Source organism: Zingiber officinale, chromosome 6B (assembly GCF_018446385.1).
Source record: "Zingiber officinale cultivar Zhangliang chromosome 6B, Zo_v1.1, whole genome shotgun sequence".
In the NCBI taxonomy this organism is placed as follows: Eukaryota; Viridiplantae; Streptophyta; class Magnoliopsida; order Zingiberales; family Zingiberaceae; genus Zingiber; species Zingiber officinale.
Window position 1 is genome coordinate 112,524,316 of NC_055996.1, and position 19,017 is coordinate 112,543,332.

Sequence of the window (19,017 nt, forward strand, 5' to 3'; positions counted from 1 at the left end):
TCGATAAGGCAAGGCAGTCAAAAGTCAAGGGGGCGTGGCAGTCAAGGGCAGTCAATAGTTAAGGGGACGTGACAGTTAATAGTCAAGGGGACGTGTCAGTCAACAGTCAGGAGAAAGAGAGAGTCAGACTGCTTCGCATCATCAGCCGCATAATTTCTGGTCGGGTATAGGCAGGGCAGGTCCCCCAGATATGAGACATAAGATGGAGCTTGTACTAGTTCCTGACCTGCCCTCGACTAACCGAACTTCCCCAGCTCCAGCCGTGTAACCAAGCCTGGTACTTTCACTAAGATAATTCTCGGCCGACCCTTTAGCGATCAAGGCGTGAAAGATGGGTTCCTCGCCACAGCTCATCCTCCTCATCAAGATTCAAGCCGTGTGGTACATCTGAACAGTCAGCTCAAGCTGTCTGTAGCTATATCCGGGCGGGATGGAAAGCGTTAAGAGACAACAATGTTAGGGAATCGTAACCTCCTGTCAAGGAATAATTGTCATACGTCAGGGAATATTCTAGTGGTCTACTATCACCTGCGAAGGAACATTCCTTCCACCAATAGGAGGCCACCGTATATCCTCTCTCACCCGACAAGCCCTGACACCCGATATTCTCTGACAACATGCAGGCTCTGAAGGTACTCATCATCATATAAAAAGGGAGGTCCTCTTTCTTAGTCAGGTACGCGTACATTTGCACTCATCTTCTACAATTCTTTTTTCCTTCGTACATTATTCTTCTGGGGAAAAAGTACTTGACTTGAGCGTTGGAGGGCCTACGCCGGGGACTTTTTCCCTATTTTTTGGTTTCTAACGCCCCATGTGTTCATCTGAGTATGCGCAAAGCTTAAGTATCGCCGGTTTCGTTACCACTGTCCCTGAGTTCCACGTGGGGGTTCGTTTTTCCAGTGCATATACGCTAGGTGTGTCAAAGTTGTCTCTCTGTCAATACCAGCACCATCTCAGCCGACTTCGTCTGACTCAGATTTCGAACAGGATATATATATATATATATATATATATACAATTAATTTTTTTTAAATTTCTTTATCATATACCCGCAACAACTCTCCTCTCTCTTTTAATTATATACAAGATAATGTTGATTTATAAAAAACAAGGTCATGTAGGGTTGGTACTAGTTTCTACAAATCAGTATATCAAGGTGATGGTACTATTTTTATAAATTAGCACCACTTTGATGCCGACAATTCCAAATTAGCACAACATCTTGATGCTAATTTATAGAAATCAGTACCAAGACTACAAACCAGCACCAAGTGGTGCTGGTTTACTAATCAAGGTGGTGTTGGTTTATACAAATCAGCACCAAGTGGTGTTGGTTTGTCCTTAGTGTTGATTTCTACAAATCAGCATAAAGATAGTGCTGCTTTCTATAAACCAGCACCACTTGGTGCCGATTTACGAATCAAGGTGGTGCTAGTTTACGAATCAAGTGTTGATTTCTAAAAAACCCTTGGTATTAGTCTTTAAAGATCAACACCAAGGTAGTGCTAATTTTTAAAGACCAACACCACATCGGTGGTTGTGCATACTACATGCATACAATCAAATAAGAGAGAATTTGTTGCATACATATGAGACTTGAGGGGATTAAAAAAATTTGGTTAAAGCCGCATCAGGTGGCCACATCGGATGTCGCCCACCGCTACTGATCTAAGGGTGACAGGGTAACATTCTTGTGTGTGTATATATATATCTCATGTTGTACGACAGGCGTTCATGCTTGTCGTGCGTCCGTGACATGGGAGGGAATATATATATATATATATATATATATAAAGAGAAATGATACTCTAAGGATCTTACGTCACACACCTTGTGAGCACCTATAATTTTTTACGATTTGAATTTTTTTTATCTTGATTAATATAACTCAACCTTGAAACCCTAAAGGTAAACTCTAAATGGCATACCTACAAGCCAAAAAAAAAAACTCAAATGCACGAGGTAAAGTTGTGTAGCAGAAGTCCGCAGCTTAACTTTTTTATATATACACACATGGCTTTGTTAGCCTGGGCGGCACGCATACCTGATGCCCATGGGTACCTCACTTAATGGGAGGCATCTCTCTGTCTACATATAAATAGAATTAATATGCTACAGATTTGTATGCGTCCTGACTTGAGGCGCCTTGACTCGAGGCGCCTCCAATGCATTGGAGACACCTTCATCAAATTTTTTTTATAGAGTTAGGGCACTTGGATAAAATCCAAACGCCTCAATTCAATGCAGTACTATTTTTCTTGGTTAGGTACATTTTTTTTTGTTTATTTTTTTGCTTCGGGATTAAGCCAATTCGATTTTATCTTTAGGATTTAGGAGTTGTGTTATAGTATTCAAGCTAAAAAAAATTAGGAGCTCATGAGCTATATATTTAGGGTGCAAAATAAATATTTTTTATTTATTTTTATTTTTTTTAGCTTCGGGGTTAAGCCGATTAGATTTTTACCTTTAGTTTAGGGGTTGGGTTGTAGTGTTATAAGTTAAAAAAAAAAAAAAAACTAAAAAAAATTAGATACTCATGAATTATAATATATGTATTTAAGGTTTAATATTTTGAAAAGGTTTTTAAAAAAAAAAATGAATTCTTAAAGATACGGGTTGACAACCCATCCAGCGTACCGCGTGCACACTTGAGGGAGGGTGGGCACAATGGTGGCCCACCCACTCCTACCACGTCAGTAGCCATCCTCAGGAGATGGGATCAAGTAGTACTGTAGCAGGAATGAGGACAGGAATGAGGGTTTAATCCCGGAGAATCGGAAATGGGGATTTTCTGAGTAAATAGAAGAATGAGAAACGGAATATAACTTAAAAATGAGGATGGGCATGATAAATCCGTCCTACCCAACCCCGTCCTGTGCCGTCCCTATCTGATATCTTTTACTGCATCCTGCAAAAGTAAAAGCAAATCAACAGAAAAAAATCAATTCTTGTTAATTAATTTAAAAGGTTTAAATAATTCCTGGGCCTTATGCTTATCGATTTGGTCTTATTTTGACTATAAAAATGCATTTACTTATATCAGTTAACTCTTCGCAATTTATATACATTCAAAATATTATCATTTAAAATTAATCATTTAACTCTGGTCTTGCATGAAAGATGCAGACCAACAATAATATGAATAGGTGATGGATGACATTGTTAATATTTAAAAAAATAATATGCACAGGGAAATTTTTTTTAAAGAAATACTTAAAAGATATGTAAATTGATAGTCTTTTTATTATAATAACTTATAGGGTGATTTCTTTTCTAAAATGTAGGTCACTTGCCCCAATATAAAGAGTCATTATATTATAAACTCTCTATGTAGGTCACCTTTACTGCAAAAGATGACCTTTGTTGGTATTTTTTTAAAATAAAAAGTATAAGACCCAATTTCTTAGCTGAGTTAGTATTAGTTAATCTTTCATATGAATTTATAATTTTTAAAGAAAGTCAATTTCACTTTTTAAAAGTGAAAGTCATAATTCCATTTTGACTCAGATATAATATAGCACTTGTGACCAACGTTTTTAAAATCCCGATATACCATCCGGATCAAAAAAAATCTAACGATCCGATATACCATCCGGAAATCTTAAATCGATCCGGATCGATTTGGGATTGAATGTTATAATAGAATCAGAATAATACAGTTAGATTCGTATAAAATCTGTTCTAAATTGTCAACATCTAAAGTTGCAAATGATTCTCCTCCTATCATCTTCGTCGGCGGAACCACGTGTCCTTGTCCACTGACAGTATCCTCGTCGGCAAGCAATTACAACGGAGGAGCCAACGTCGGCGGTTTGCAAAGGGGACGCACGAGCTTGGAATGCTAGTTTCTTGCAACCGGAACCTTCTCCGACAGCCGACAGGACTACAGAAGCGCTGACCAGTGTTGTAAATGACGGTGCTCGCGATGGGAAGCGTCGTCCAATGGCTGGGCCTAACAATGACGGTGTAAGGACGAGTGAGGGGAGCAGTGGCGACAAGGGCAACGATGGGCGCTGGAGAAGTAGTGGCACAGTAAAGTGGGATGTATTAGCAAATAAAATCTTTAAAACTGTAGAGTTTTAATTAAAATTTTAATTAATTTAATCACCACCTAATTTAATGGAATTATCCCATTAATATATATATATATATATATATATATATATATATATATATATATATATATATATATATATATATATATTAAATTTAAAAATTATAAATGAATTATATTTATTTATTATATATATTATCAACTCATCAATATTATTATTAATTTATTTTTAAAAGAATTTTAATTAAATATTAATTTAATCATCTTATCGAATATTAAATTAAATTTTTTAGTTTTTAATAGAATATCCTGACTAATCTAATATTATTCCAATATTGATCGTGAATAGGATCATAATTCTACAAATTATAATTGTGCCTTAAAAAACAATAAATTAAACACACGCTATATATTAAGAAATAACCATATTTTTTTATCTCTGAGAAGTCTAAAAACGAACTTGATTTTGACTGAGAAATTGCAATCTGAAACTAAATATTACAAGCCATTGTTAATTTAGATTTCTACTGAACTCCCTTAACACTTCCACAAGAACTCGATTCTTGATTCTCCTCCCTGATTAGTCTTGAAAGAGAGAATATTTTTCTATCATCAAACATATGAAGATAAAAAAATTGAAGAAATGCTGGCTGAATATTAAAGCCAATGTACCAAAAAACATGTCAACTGGTTAATTAAATAGCAAATAAGAAAGAGGTAATTTACTGTATATCTACTTCAAAGCATAAAAAAAACTCTTAGGAAGCACGTTTACTTCCAATATGCTTAATGACATTAGAATCATACAGCACATTCAACCAATACATTATTCGTCATTAGAATCAGCACTAAAACATGAGAACCCTAAACCCAATCTAGTCAATTATAATTTAGATATTGCAGAAACTTTAGATAACGCACAACTTTAGATGTCACAGAAACAAATATGAAACTGAACAATAGGACCCTAAAGTATCATAGCAGGTATGACGAGACCGTAGCAAGCATTTTATAATTAACAAAAGGGATATGCTGCAAATTAAGGAACAACCACTTTTTTAAAAAATAAAAAATTAAGCCAACCCATATATCTACTGGTCTCCGCCTTGCAGGCAACAAGAAATAAACAAGAGAAGCCAAATGCTCAACAGCTCAAGCAATTTCATGATCATAGGCAAATAAATATATTTTTATTCCGTTAATATATTTAATGACGAAAATAATTTTTATCACTAATTAATGATTTTTTACCGTGTACACACAGAATAATCATATCCTGGAATATAATCCTAACAAAAACAAAACAAAAAAATCAATCCTTTAAGCTGTTTGACTATCCCAATATAATTTTACGTGTCTGAGTAATCTTCCTTATCATTTAAACATGAAATATTTTGTTTCTTTTTGCAATTATGTGCATAATATATTAGCAAGTGATAACAAGAGAGTTAAATTGCACGTATCTTCTGAAGTTTAAAATTAATAATGTTTTTTATTATTTTTTTCATTAAAACGGAACGATTAAATTGATATTAGTATTAGCACTTAGACCAGTTATGAGATAATTGAACAGTAAAATTTTTATATTATATTTTATTAATAAAAGCTAAAGTTTATGCTTATTGTATTTACTTTAGATGAGTATTAATACGTATAATAATAAAAGATAAAGTTTATGCTTATTATATTTACTTTAGATGAGTATTAATACGTATAATAATGTCTTAGGATAATACGTTATAGTTTATAGCATATTAATTAGTCGAGTTGATAATGGGAGACTATAGATATATATAGAACATTATTCTTAATACATTGAGACTAGCATGTAAGTAAATTGATGATTTAATTATCTCATAAGTCAATATAAGATATCAAGTTGACACATGAGTATATATTAGAGAATATATACTGAATTGACCCGCCATAAAAATATTTTATGGATCATTATACGAGTGTCATAAATATTTTCATAGTAACTATTGGTATGAATAGTCCTTAGACCTGAAACCACTACGGTTCCCTATATAAGGAGTTGTGCATTTTTGTATCGGCAAACGCCACCTGTAAAAAGGTGGATTATAAAGTCGATCACTGGTTATGTAATAAGTTATGGGGAGGAATGTGAGTGATGTAGATGGAATATATCTCTTCCATATGACGGAAGTGATATCTTAGGCCCCTTGATTAAGTATGACACAAGAATCTATGGTCATGCATAAATTAATTAATATGAGATATTAAGTTTATTTAATTGAGTGTGTCTACTTAGATATCAAAAAACAAAGATTGATAATTGTCTCATGGATCAATTTAGATATCAAAGATAGAAATACCAAGTTATATAAGATAATAGACACAGAAAGTTTAGGTCAGATCTCGGTATTCTCGTCACTTCTTGCCCGTCAGACCAAGTTATATAAGATAATTGTCTCGGTATTCTAGTAATGATGTATTGCTAGATATCACTTATTGCTTATGTATCTAAAATGTTATTTTAAAGACATTGCCAACGTTATAAAAACCTATTGAGTCACCTATAAAGAACATGTTGATTTGAAAATAGGTTTATTTTAGTTTGACTAAAATATGATGGACTGTAATATTATAGGATTAAGTCTAATCTAAATTAAACTTATTGAATTAGACTCAAATGAATCCAATCATCGGATTAATGGGTTAGACTCATTGACTTATTATTAGGTTAATGACTTATTGAGTTAATGATTAATCTAATATATTAAAATCCAACCCATTAAGAAGATTAATTCATCATTAATAGAAGAAGATTAAAAGATAAACCCTTAGTGTTCATTGAAGGAATATAAAAGACCTCTTGAGTGAAATTTTCATAAGAGACTTTTAATTTTCTTCTTTTTCTTCCCTTGGCCGAGCACCTAGTTGTTGCTGATACAACCAAGGTTGTTCTTCTTTGAATTTGAGTTCATGCGACGAACGTTGAACGTGTTCGTGTGGATATCGAAGAGGCGTGACCACTTTGATCGTGTTGAGATCTGACAAATCAAAGTTGTTATCAGGATTATACCGTTGACGTAACAAAAGTGACAACTCCATCAAACTTTGTATATTATATTTGCATGAATCTCTAGAGTGGTCAATTTTTTCACTGTATATAGTTATTATTTTTGTAAAAGATCCCTACGGTTGAATAAATCAAAAATTGATTAAATTGAATTTTTTAGATAAATTGAATTGATCGAATTTTACTATCAAAATTAAACGGATATAAAATCGATTAATTCAATGTAAATGAATCAGTTATCGAATTAACTGATCAGTCATGTTATCAGTTGACTAATGATATTATCAATCAATGGGCTAATATTAGCAATTAATAGTTGAGTTACGTAGTTATTTTTTGATTCAGATACATTAGTTGACTGATAAAATTTCAAATTAATCAATTTAACTGATTTATAGATTTTAAAATCGAAATTGAACTGAGTAAATAAAAAAAAAAAATATTTTATTTTATTTTTAAATAATCGGAGTAGATATGTGATACTCTGGCCCAACAAGTCAGACATATATATGTGCAAAGCGAATTAGTCAACATGTTGATCAACCCAACAATTTGTTTATTCCCAATAAAAATAATTGGCATTTAGAGCTATATGTGTGATATTAATAACAATTGGTATTTAAATAGAAATATGTATTATGTATTTAATAGTTTATTCCTACATTCCTCACATGATATTATTTATTTATAATCTTGACCATAAGTGTTTTCATGACAGATATGTTTTATTTTTTATTTTTGAAAATTTAAGTTTGACAATTAATTATTTGATCTAGCACGGCACATTATACAAACAAATTAAGATGTGGCGGTTCTTAAACGTAGCGCTTTATCCTTAGCTTTGAAAAAACAAATTAAATACTCTTAATGCCTCTCACGTGCAAATTATTTTAACAATGAAGTTAATTATATTAAAATTAAATAATTTCATTTCTTTCACGACAATTTATAAATATTATCATTTCAATATCATAATTAAGACTAAATACTTCACTATTCCATATATAAAAATTAACGATGTTAATAATAGAGGTATAAAATGATAAAAGTATAATGATTCAAGGGAGCGTTTTGTTGTTTTTTAAAATTGAAAAAGAATTTATGGAAGATATATATATATATATATATATATATATATATATATATATATATATATATATATATATATATATATCTCCCTTCGTTAATGCTTAACTATTGTATGATGGAAGTCGTCGTCTCGTTTCCCTGTTTCATCCTCTTCCTTCTCCTCTCCTCTGCGACGGTGGCCTTTGCCCAGAACTACTCCGAACACCTGCATTTCTACTTCCTAGAACGCGTCGCGGGTTCCCCCAACGCGACGGCAGCGGTGTCAGTGAACCTCCACCCGGAATCCTCTGTCGGAGGCTTCGGCAACATCGGGGTGATGGACGACATTCTCCTCGAGGGGCCCGAGCCTAGCTCACCGGTCATTGGCCGAGCGCAAGGGCTCGTCGTCTACTCAGATTTAACAGGACTTAGCGCGACGACGGCAGTGAACTTAGCGTTCACCGCTGGGGAGCACAACGGGAGCTCGTTGGCCATGTTCGGGAGGTACGAGCAGGGAAGAGTGTCGGACCGGAGCATCATAGGAGGAAGCGGACAGTTCCGGCTGGCCAGGGGCTACGCCCTGAGCCAACTGGTCGATGCCACGGCCACCACAGTGACTGCTGAGTTCGATGTTTATATCATATATCCTTGAACCTTGATGAACATTTCTTCTATTAAGTATTAAGGTTCTTATATGCCAATAAATTAAAAGAACATTGGATGATAAAGGATCAACTTGAGAGATTGTAATTAGTTGATATATATATCGGAGTTAATATGGGTAAATATTACCGTTATTGTTAATATATACATGCGGACATGCGGTTAAATCTATAAATGGCAAAAAGATCTAGTTTGTCCAATTAGTTTGGTCAAGGTGGGTCTCTAATTATTGAATTTTTTTCCGTTGTGTTACCAGAAAAAAAAAATCCAAAAATTAGGGAAAAAATGCTTAATTTATTGAATTTAGGCTATTTAAAAATAAAAGTCAAAGGCCCATTTTGACTCACACATAAATAGCATTTACGCCTTAAAAAAACAATAAATGAAATACTCGCTGTATTATATGGTTGAAGCCTAAACTAAATAAGGTTCATCAAGCCCAACAAGTCGTTCAGCCCAATAATAATAATAAGATTATATATATATATATATATATATAATTTATTTAATAATCTATTCCTAAATTCCTCAGATATTATTTATTTATATATAATCTTAACCCTAAGTGTTTCATGATAGATATGGTTTTGTTTTTAAAATCTAAGTTTGACGATTAATTAATTGCTCCAGCGTGCGTTAGAAACAAAGACGTGGTGGTTCTTAAACGTAGCACTTTGTCTTTAGCTTTGAAAAAACAAATTAAATACTCTTTATGTCTCTTACGTGCAAATTAATTTAACAATGAATTTATTATATTAAAATATTTTCATTTCTTTCACTACAATTTATCTTCGATGACTTGACGTTAAAACACCACCCTTATCCTTATCGTCCCTCGGGCATAAATTAGCTATGTTATGATGTCCTTTTTTTCATTCATCTATCTAAGGATTAAAATAGTAGTTATCCATGACTTACTTTTTTTCATGTTCACCTTTTGTTATCAAATTAATTCTTTTCATCCCCAAAGAGTTTGTAGTTGATTAGAGGGTGTTAAATTTGTTACAATAAGACAGGAATCAAATTCCGATAGACACATGTCATCGGAAAAAAACTTCTCCTATCTCTAACCACTTGGTGGCAGAGCTGTATTTGTATTCGATGAGGTCTGAAACGAATAATAAAAAGTGAGCTCTTTTGTTAGGATAAATAACTACAAAATTTAATTTACAAATAACAAATATACTAAATACACAAATAAATCAGAAATAATATATTATGTCAATAAAAAGTTAATAAATATTTAAAATAATAACATAAACACTACTCATATAATTATTTGAGGAAAAAATATTTATCAAATCTGTAAATTCCAATTGACTGAATTATTTTTCTTCTCATTTAATAACATTACTAGCTCATTTAATCTATCTGTGACATTATTGATCAAATTTAGAGATTTTGAATTTTATACTTCCAATTCTCAAAATTCTAATTTCTATACCAAATTTACAAAATTTATTAACATTTAATTTAAAAATTGAATCAAAATAAAACAACAATTGGGTTGAATTTTACCCCCTCAAATTTAATCGAATAGACCAATAATTCAAACAACAAAGTGGCTAAAATCGATACCAAGGTGAAGGGCAGTTTCACCGATGGTCGCCAGTAGGAGAGGAATCAGTTGACGACGATGATGTGCAAAGTAGAATTAGAAGAGTGATGGTTAGGGGCTAGACTGAATATTTATCCAAAGATATAATTGATGGTTCTACATGTGAATGTAAATATGTCTGTCTGGCCTCATAAAAGGTTTGATCAGGGTCGTCTCAACCATTCTTGAGGCCCTATGCGAAAAAAATAATTTAATCTTTTTTAAATAAATCTTGAGGCCCTAGGCGAAAATAAGAAATTTAATATTTTTAAATAACTATTATTAGAAATATTTAATTTTGTTATTTTTAGTAAAATGTGGAATTTGTCACCCTAGCAGCCCAACACGATCGACCCTACGACCAAGCTGCAGTTGGCCACTGTGGAGAGAACATTTTTCTTGGCTTTACCAAGATTCCACACCTTACCCATTGCAACAATATTTACCTCATATTAGTCAACTCAACCATGTTCCGGGAGTACCATTTAATTTTATTAGTAAAATTTAAAAGTACAGTTTCATATATTGTCAATGATTATTTATACAATTAAATCAGTGACCAATTAAATCACATAGAAATAATTTTATGTTAGGTCAAACCTCACTTTTTTTTTATTATTAGTAATGTTTTTTAAAAGTTATTTTATATTAACTAATTTAGAATTAAGAAATAAATTATTGTAATACTTTTCATATACATTTTAATTACATTTTTTTTAAAAAAATTATCAATTATTTTTAATTTCGAAGAAGAAAAGTCTCGACATAGTGGTAAAATTATTATGTGATCTAGAGGAAATAGGTTCGTGTACTAGATATAGTCACTACGTTTAATAAACTCTTCCTCAGAATCTTGTATTAACGGGCCGGGAGCTTCGTGAACTAAATTGTCTTTTTATCAATTTTAACTTTGATAAATTATTAATAAAATTTATTTAGCCAAAAATATTTAGTTAGAAAATATCAATGATGAATTATTAAAAAAATAGTGAAAGAAAAATAAATTTTAATAAAGAAATAATACTACAATATTAAATATGCTTTTGACTTTTAAAAATATTTTTATAAAAAATATTAATTAAATATAACCAATAAATATTTTTAATTTATTAACAAAAATTAATTTTGATTAATAAATTAAAGTTTTATTAGTAAAAAATATAAAATTACTAATTAAATTTTAATAAAAAAATAAAAAATTACTAAACAAATCTAATTTTAATAGTAAAAAATTAAAATTATCAATTAAATCTAATAGGAATAAAAAATTTAAAAAAAATCCAGATTTAATTTGTAAAAAAATTTAAATTTTTGATCAAATATAATTTAACTAGTTAAAAATTAAAATGACTGATGAAAATAAATTTAAACTAAAATTTATTTTAGCCATAATTTTAAATATTTAATATCCAAACTTATATGTTTTTAAATTAATATTCATATTTAATTTATATAAGTATATATATATGTAAAATTTGTGGGCTCCAATATAATAAGGGCCTTAGGCATAGATTTTAATGGCCTATACCTTAAGTCGGCCCTGGGTTAAGTCTGATCCTACTTAATGGTCAACTATAAATCAGTATTAAATAATAAAAGTATAAAATTCTAGGGGCCTTTTGTTGTTTTCTAAAATTGAAAACAGAAATAACGACAGAAAATAACCAGAAGCTAAGGGCCAAAATAAAATTCCCTTGGTTGCATATATTGTGTGTCTATATATCTAAGGGTAGACTTCCAATTAGTTCCATCTCCCTTCTTAAGTATTGCACGATGGAAGTCGTCGTCTCGTTTCCCTCTTTCATCCTCTTCCTTCTCCTCTCCTCTGCCACGGTGGCCTTCTCACAGAACTACTCCGACCACCTTCATTTTTACTTCCTAGAACGCGTCGCGGGTTCCCCCAACGCGACGGCAGTGGTGTCAGTGAACCTCCACCCGGAATCCCCTGCCGGAGGCTTCGGCAACATCGGGGTGATCGACAACATTCTCCTCGAAGGGCCCGAGCCTAGCTCGCCGGTCATCGGCCGGGCCCAAGGGCTCGCCGTGTTCTCAGATTTGACAGGACTTAGCATAACGACGGCCTTGAACTTGGTGTTCACCGCCGGAGAGTACAACGGGAGCTCGTTGGCCATGTTCGGGAGGTACGAGCCGGGAAGAGTGTCGGATCGGAACATCATAGGCGGAAGCGGACAGTTCCGGCTGGCCAGGGGCTACGCCCTTAGCCAACTGGTCAATGCCACTGCCACGACACTCACTGCTGAGTTCGATGTTTATATCACATATCCTGGACCATGCATGATGATTTCTTCTGCTTATAAGTAACGATACTTGTATTAAGGTTCTTGGCTAGCACATGCATGTAATGATATAAATAAATATACCGCTAGTGTTAATATATACGTATTGTTCAATAATAATAATATTTATGTTGTTTGTGACCAATTGGCAGTAGCTAGCCGGCATGTATTAATATATACGTACTGTTATATGGGCATGGCAGTGGGCTGTGGGCAGTGGGTACTGATGCCACTCCCAAACTCCATGTACAAGGAAGAGACAAAAGAGAAGGTTGTTTCTAAAGAGTAAAGACAATTCCTTGGAGTCATCTACAAAATTGCTCGTGAACAAACTTTCAAAGAGGTAGAAATGGAAACGATGAAGGCAAATCTAGCAATTTTTGTATTGTATTAGATGTGTCTGAAAGATCAGTATCCACAGATGCTAAGAGCATACATCAGTTTTATATCAAGAGAGGCGCTATTTATCAAGACTTTGTGCCCCACAAATGTCCTATCCTATCTGATATCTTTTACTGCATCCTGCAAAAATAATATTGGAAAGCAAATCAACAGAAAAATTTAATTTTTGTTAATTAATTCATAAAGTTTAAATAACCCCTTGGCCTTATGGATTTGGAAATGGAGCACATTAACTGACTATTATTAATTACAATACAAATATTGCTCTAGTAAATAGAGGCCCAATCAAACTAAGAACAAGTCATGCACATTCCTAGAAAATCTTGCTTGAGATTATCAAAAGATAGATAATTATAATGCTTGGTGTGGAGAGTTGTTACCTTTGCAAGGCGAGTCACATAAGATGCAGCAAGGGCTGTAAAAAGTAGCCCTAAGCCAAAAGTCACTAATTGACCATCCCACCCTGATAACCCCATCCGTGAGTACTCCCCTTGCTATAGGTACCAAGAAGTAAGAAAAGTTTTGAGTATCAAACAATGGTGAGAAGTCTAAGCAGAATATTACAGGTTCTATCATGAAGGAGCCCAATGCCAAGAAAGCATATTTCAAAACATCAACTATAGTAGTGACCAAACATTATTTGTCATATAATTTCCTCAAGTGTCATGGAAATATGTTGACAGATCAGTTAATGTTGCAAAAACTAGTGATGTTTTAACCATCCAGGACTTGCTAAAACAGATTATGGCGGTGAGAATTAACCACCATGAAAGAGAGGTAAATTTCAGAATGGGAATACTGTCACACAATCACATGGTTGAGAAACTTCTTTATATAACTCAGCATAGGTATCTTAGAGTTGTGTTTTAAAAATGCAGTGAACATTTTTGTTCATACAATAATCAGTAAAGACATGCTGTATTATATGGTTGAAGCCTAAACTAAATAAGGTTGATCAAGCCCAACAAGTCGTTCAGGCCCAATAATAATAATAAGATTATATATATATATATATAATTTATTTAATAATCTATTCCTAAATTCCTCAGATATTATTTATTTATTTATAATCTTAACCCTAAGTGTTTCATGATAGATATTGATACGGTGAGTATTTTGTGGGGTCAAGAGGATGATGTGGTCATGAGTCAAGGCCACGAGAGGGTCAGAAGTCAAGCCGACTTGGCGGACAGGAAAGTCAAAAGTCAAGCCTCCGTGGCTGGTCAGAAGTCAAGCCGACTTGGCGGACAGGAAAGTCAAAAGTCAAGCCTCCGTGGCTGGTCAAAAGTCAAGCTGACCTGGCGGACAGGAGAGTCAAAAGTCAAGCCTTCGTGTCCGGTCAGAAGTCAAGATGATCTGGCCGACAGGAGAGTCAAAAGTCAAGCCCACGTGGCAGGTCAACAGTCATGCTGATGTGGAGATCAAGGGGGTGAAAAGTCCAGGGTACGTGGCCAAAGTCAGTCTTAGCAAACAGATGCGGGTCGGGAGTCATACCCAGCGTGCAGGTCGGAACGTACATGCCTTGGATAGCAATAAACAGATGCGAGTCGGGAGTCAGACCCAGTGTGCGAGTCGAAACGTACATGCCTTGGATAGCAATAAACAGATGCGGGTAGGGAGTCAGACCCAGCGTGTAGGTCGGAACGTACATGCTTTGGATAACAATAAACAGATGCGGGTCGGGAGTCAGACCCAGCGTGCGGGTCGGAACGTACATGCTTTGGATAGCAATAAATAGATGCGGGTCGGGAGTCAGACCCATCGTGCGGGTCGGAACGTACATGTCTTGGATAGCAATAAACAGATGTGGGTCGGGAGTCAGACCCTGCGTGCAGGTTGGAACGTACATGCTTTGGATAACAATAAACAGATGCGGGTCAGGAGTCAGACCCAGCGTGCGGGCTACCTCAAGTGGTTCGATGGGCACTTTAGCAAATGCAGAGTTTTCCTGAATACTTTAACTGGCTCAGCCTTAAAGTGGTTCGATGGGCTACCTCAAGGGTCCATCACCTGTTTCCTGGACTTCAAAATGGCTTTTCTGCGCCGATTTGCTAGCAGCAAGAAATATCAGAAGACATATCATTGTCTCTTCGCTCTGAAGCAAGGGCCGACTGAGCCCCTGAGAAGTTATATCAACCGTTTTAATCAAGTGGCTCAAGATGTCCCCACTGCCACTTCAGAGATTCTGATGAGTGTCTTCTCCCATGGATTAAGAGAAGGGGAATTCTTCATAGATCTCATCAAAAACCCCGTTCGGAAATTTGATGAGATGGTGGAAAAAGCTACTTCTTACATCAAGGTAGAAGAAGCACAAGTAGCTCGAAGGAAAGCTGAAAGACCACTTCCTTCCATCAACAAGCAGGAAAGAAGAGCGCCCCAACCACCTCCTCAACCTCTACCGCGAGCCCAGGAAGCCCGACCTGCCTTTCATCCTGGGCCAGAAATTCGACCTGCCCCTCGAGTTGCTGCTGTACATGTTCCCCGACCAGGGCCAGGAAATAATCGGTACTGTACCTATCATAGATCGCGTACGCATGATACTAACCGTTGTTTTCAGTTCGCTCGAGACTCTAAGCGAGCCGCCGAGATGGGTTTGCCTCCGCCCGAGCTAGCTCCTCAATTGATCAAGATGATGGAAGAACAAAGGGGGGCAGGACAAGCCGGACCATCTCGTCCCGACCTTGCAGGACCTAGCACTCATCAGCCTGGCCGGGGAAAAGAGCCAGAAGGATCACGGGAGGTCGAGAACAGAGGTAATGCAGTTGTCAGAGAGATCGGCATGATCTTTGGGGGACCAACTGACGGAGACTCAGGGAGAGCACGTAAGTCTCATGTTCGGCGCTTGGAGGTTCATGACGTCGGATGCAGTCATGAACAAGCCGCTAGCCCTGTTATCAGCTTCGAGCCAGCAGACCTAGAGGGACTGGAGTTACCTCATGACGATGCTCTCATCATCAAAGCCATTATTGCTAACAGCCGAGTGGCTCGAGTTTTCGTTGACACCGGGAGCTCAGTCAACATTCTATTCAGAACCGCATTCGAGGAAATGCAAATTAATGCCGCTGAACTCCAACCTGTGGCCACATCTCTGTATGGATTTACAGGCAATGAAGTAAAGCCTATGAGTCAGATTAAGTTGGTCATATCTTTGGGTACTAAGCCGTTGGTGCGCACCAGGAGGAGCACCTTTATAGTGGTGGACTCCCCTTCTTCCTATAATGTCATCCTTGGAAGACCCGCCCTGCATGAATTTAAGGCGGCTGTCTCGACCTTCCATCAAAAAATCAAGTTTCCTATGGGCGAGCAGGTCGGGGAAGTTAAAGGAGAACAAAAGGTTTCTCGACGGTGCTATATTGACATGGTCCGAGTTGAGGCTTGGAAGAATTAAAGGATGCAAGATGGAGGTGTACATGTTGTTCAAGAGGAGCCTCTTCCTATAGCTGAAGAGCTCATCCCTTGGGAAGAAGTACAATTACACATCGAGCGACCTGAAAGTTTGACCCGGGTGACAAGCAACCTTCCTTCTCCCCTCAGAGAGGAATTAATTCAGTGCTTAATCCGCAACACGGATGTCTTTGCCTGGTCTACTGAGGAACTTCCTGGGGTCAAGCCGGAAGTGGCTGAGCATAAGTTTCATCTATTACCTGATTCCAGGCCTATAAAGCAAAAGAAAAGAAATTTCTCAGCTGATCAGAATAAAATAATAAGAGCCAAGGTGGATCAGCTAAAAAAGCCGGGACATGTGCGGGAGGTTCAATTCCCATCATGGCTCTCCAATGTAGTCTTAGTAAAGAAGCCCAACAATAAGTGGAGAGCATGCATAGATTTCCGAGACCTCAATCGGGCCAGCCCTAAAGACTGCTATCCTCTACCCCGGATAGATCAAATGATGGACTCCACGGCCGGCTGCGAGAGAATATGTATGCTGGATGCCTACCAAGGGTACCATCAGATACCTCTAGCCCGGGAAGATCAAGAGAAGGTTAGTTTTATTACGGCTGACGGTATTTTCTGTTATACTGTCATGTCTTTTGGGCTCAGGAACACCGGAGCCACATACCAGCGAATGATGGATAAAATCTTCCGGGAGCAAATCAGGCGAAATGTGGAGGTCTATGTAGATGATATACTCATTAAATCCCCGCTGGCCGAACACTTGATCAAAGATGTGGAGGAAACATGCAGGACTCTTCGGCAGTATGGGCTAAAACTCAATCCCTTGAAATGCCTATTTGGAGCTAAAGGAGGAAAATTCCTGGGTTACCTGGTGACCAAGCGAGGGATAGAAGCTAATCCTGAAAAAGTGCAAGTGCTCAAGAATATGCAACCTCCTCAGAATTTAAAAGAAACTCAGAAGCTGGTCGGCAGAATAACAGCCCTGTCAAGATTCATTTCCAGATCTGCAGATCGAGCTGCTCCTTTCTTCAGGGTGCTAAGGAAGGCCTCCAAATTTCAATGGGATGAAGAATGCACCCGAGCTTTCGAAGAATTGAAGAAGTACTTGAAGACTCTCCCTTCTCTCTTTAAGCCAGTTGTAGGAGAGCCTTTATGGGTCTATTTGTTGGCCACCCCTGAGGTTGTAGGGGTCGTGTTCGTAAAAGAACATGATCATGTACAACGGCCAGTGTATTTCTTCAGCCATTTATTGAAAGGAGCCGAGTCCCGATACACGGCTCTCGAAAAGTTTGTTTATGGACTGGTCCTTATGGCTCGGCGGTTAAGACCCTATTTCTTGTCGCATCCCATCACCGTCCTAACCAACAACACTATGGGGAGAGCGCTAACTAATGTAGAAGTTGTAGGTCAACTTATCAAATGGGCCACAGAGTTAGGAGAATATGACATACAGTACCAGCCACGCACCGCTATTAAGGCACAAGACTTGGCAGATTTCTTAACAGAAGTACATCAAACCAGCTCTGAAGAAATATGGAAGATCTATATGGACGGGTCTGCTAATCATCATGGAAGCGGAGTGGGGGTCTTGGTAATATCTCCTCAGGGAGATATACTCCAACTTGTAGTTCAATTGAATTTTCGAGCCACGAATAATGAAGCAGAGTATGAAGCCTTGTTGGCAGGATTGCAAGCAGCCCGGCATGTGGGGGCAGCCCGGGTAGTCATTTATTCAGATTCCCAGTTAGTGACTCAGCAAGTTACCGGCAACTTTATGATAAATAGTGACAAGTTACAGGTATATCGGGAAGTTTATGAGAAGATAAAGGCAGAATTCACAGAAGTCATCGTGACCAAAATTTCTAGGTCAGATAATGAAAGAGCAGATGAGCTAGCAAAGATGGCCAGTTCCCTAACCACTTGGGTGCTGGATAGGTCAACGACACAAACTTTTCTGATAAGCCAGATAGATCTGTAAAATAATATAGAAGCAACTATCGATTGGCGGGCACCCATGATCAACTATCTCAAGCAGGGTATTCTACCAACCGATCCAGAAGAGTCACAGCTGATTAGGAAGCAGGCCCATGCTTATGTTATGATTGGGGATCAGCTTTATAAAAGGTCCTTTTCCCGACCCTTGCTTAAATGCTTGAGTATGGAGGAGGCCGACCAGACCTTGCGAGAAATACATTTGGGATGCTGTGGCAATCATGTGGGCGGTCGAACATTATCTCGCAAGGTACTCCTGACCGGGTATTTTTAGCCTACTTTACAGAGCGATGCTCACAAATTGGTGAACACATGCTTATCCTGCCAGAAACATCAGAATTTGACACATCGACCTACGACCTTGTTAAAAACTTCTATAGTTTCATGTTCTTTTGATCAATGGGGCATGGACATCGTGAGACCATTTCCGATGGTGCTAGGTCAGAGGCATTTTTTATTAGTGGCGGTAGACTATTTTTCTAAGTGGGTAGAAGCAGAAGCT

General features: G+C 36.6%; 2 protein-coding genes across 2 annotated transcripts; both read left to right on the forward strand.

The window, feature by feature from the left end:
- The first annotated feature begins 8,262 nt into the window (after window positions 1–8,262).
- Window positions 8,263–8,998, forward strand: LOC121990543 (dirigent protein 2-like). The gene has a single exon (XM_042544660.1). It carries the CDS (start codon window positions 8,287–8,289, stop codon window positions 8,818–8,820), a length of 534 nt encoding a protein of 177 aa, XP_042400594.1. The 5' UTR covers window positions 8,263–8,286; the 3' UTR covers window positions 8,821–8,998.
- Window positions 8,999–12,201: 3,203 nt separating this feature from the next.
- LOC121991391 (dirigent protein 2-like) lies at window positions 12,202–12,750 on the forward strand. The gene has a single exon (XM_042545398.1). The coding sequence runs from the start codon at window positions 12,202–12,204 to the stop codon at window positions 12,748–12,750; it is 549 nt and encodes a 182-aa protein (XP_042401332.1).
- Window positions 12,751–19,017: the final 6,267 nt, after the last annotated feature.

Coding starts and splice junctions, on each gene's coding strand:
- LOC121990543 (XM_042544660.1), top strand. CDS start 8,287: ATGCTTAACTATTGTATGATGGAAGTCGTCGTCTCGTTTCCCTGTTTC.
- LOC121991391 (XM_042545398.1), top strand. CDS start 12,202: ATGGAAGTCGTCGTCTCGTTTCCCTCTTTCATCCTCTTCCTTCTCCTC.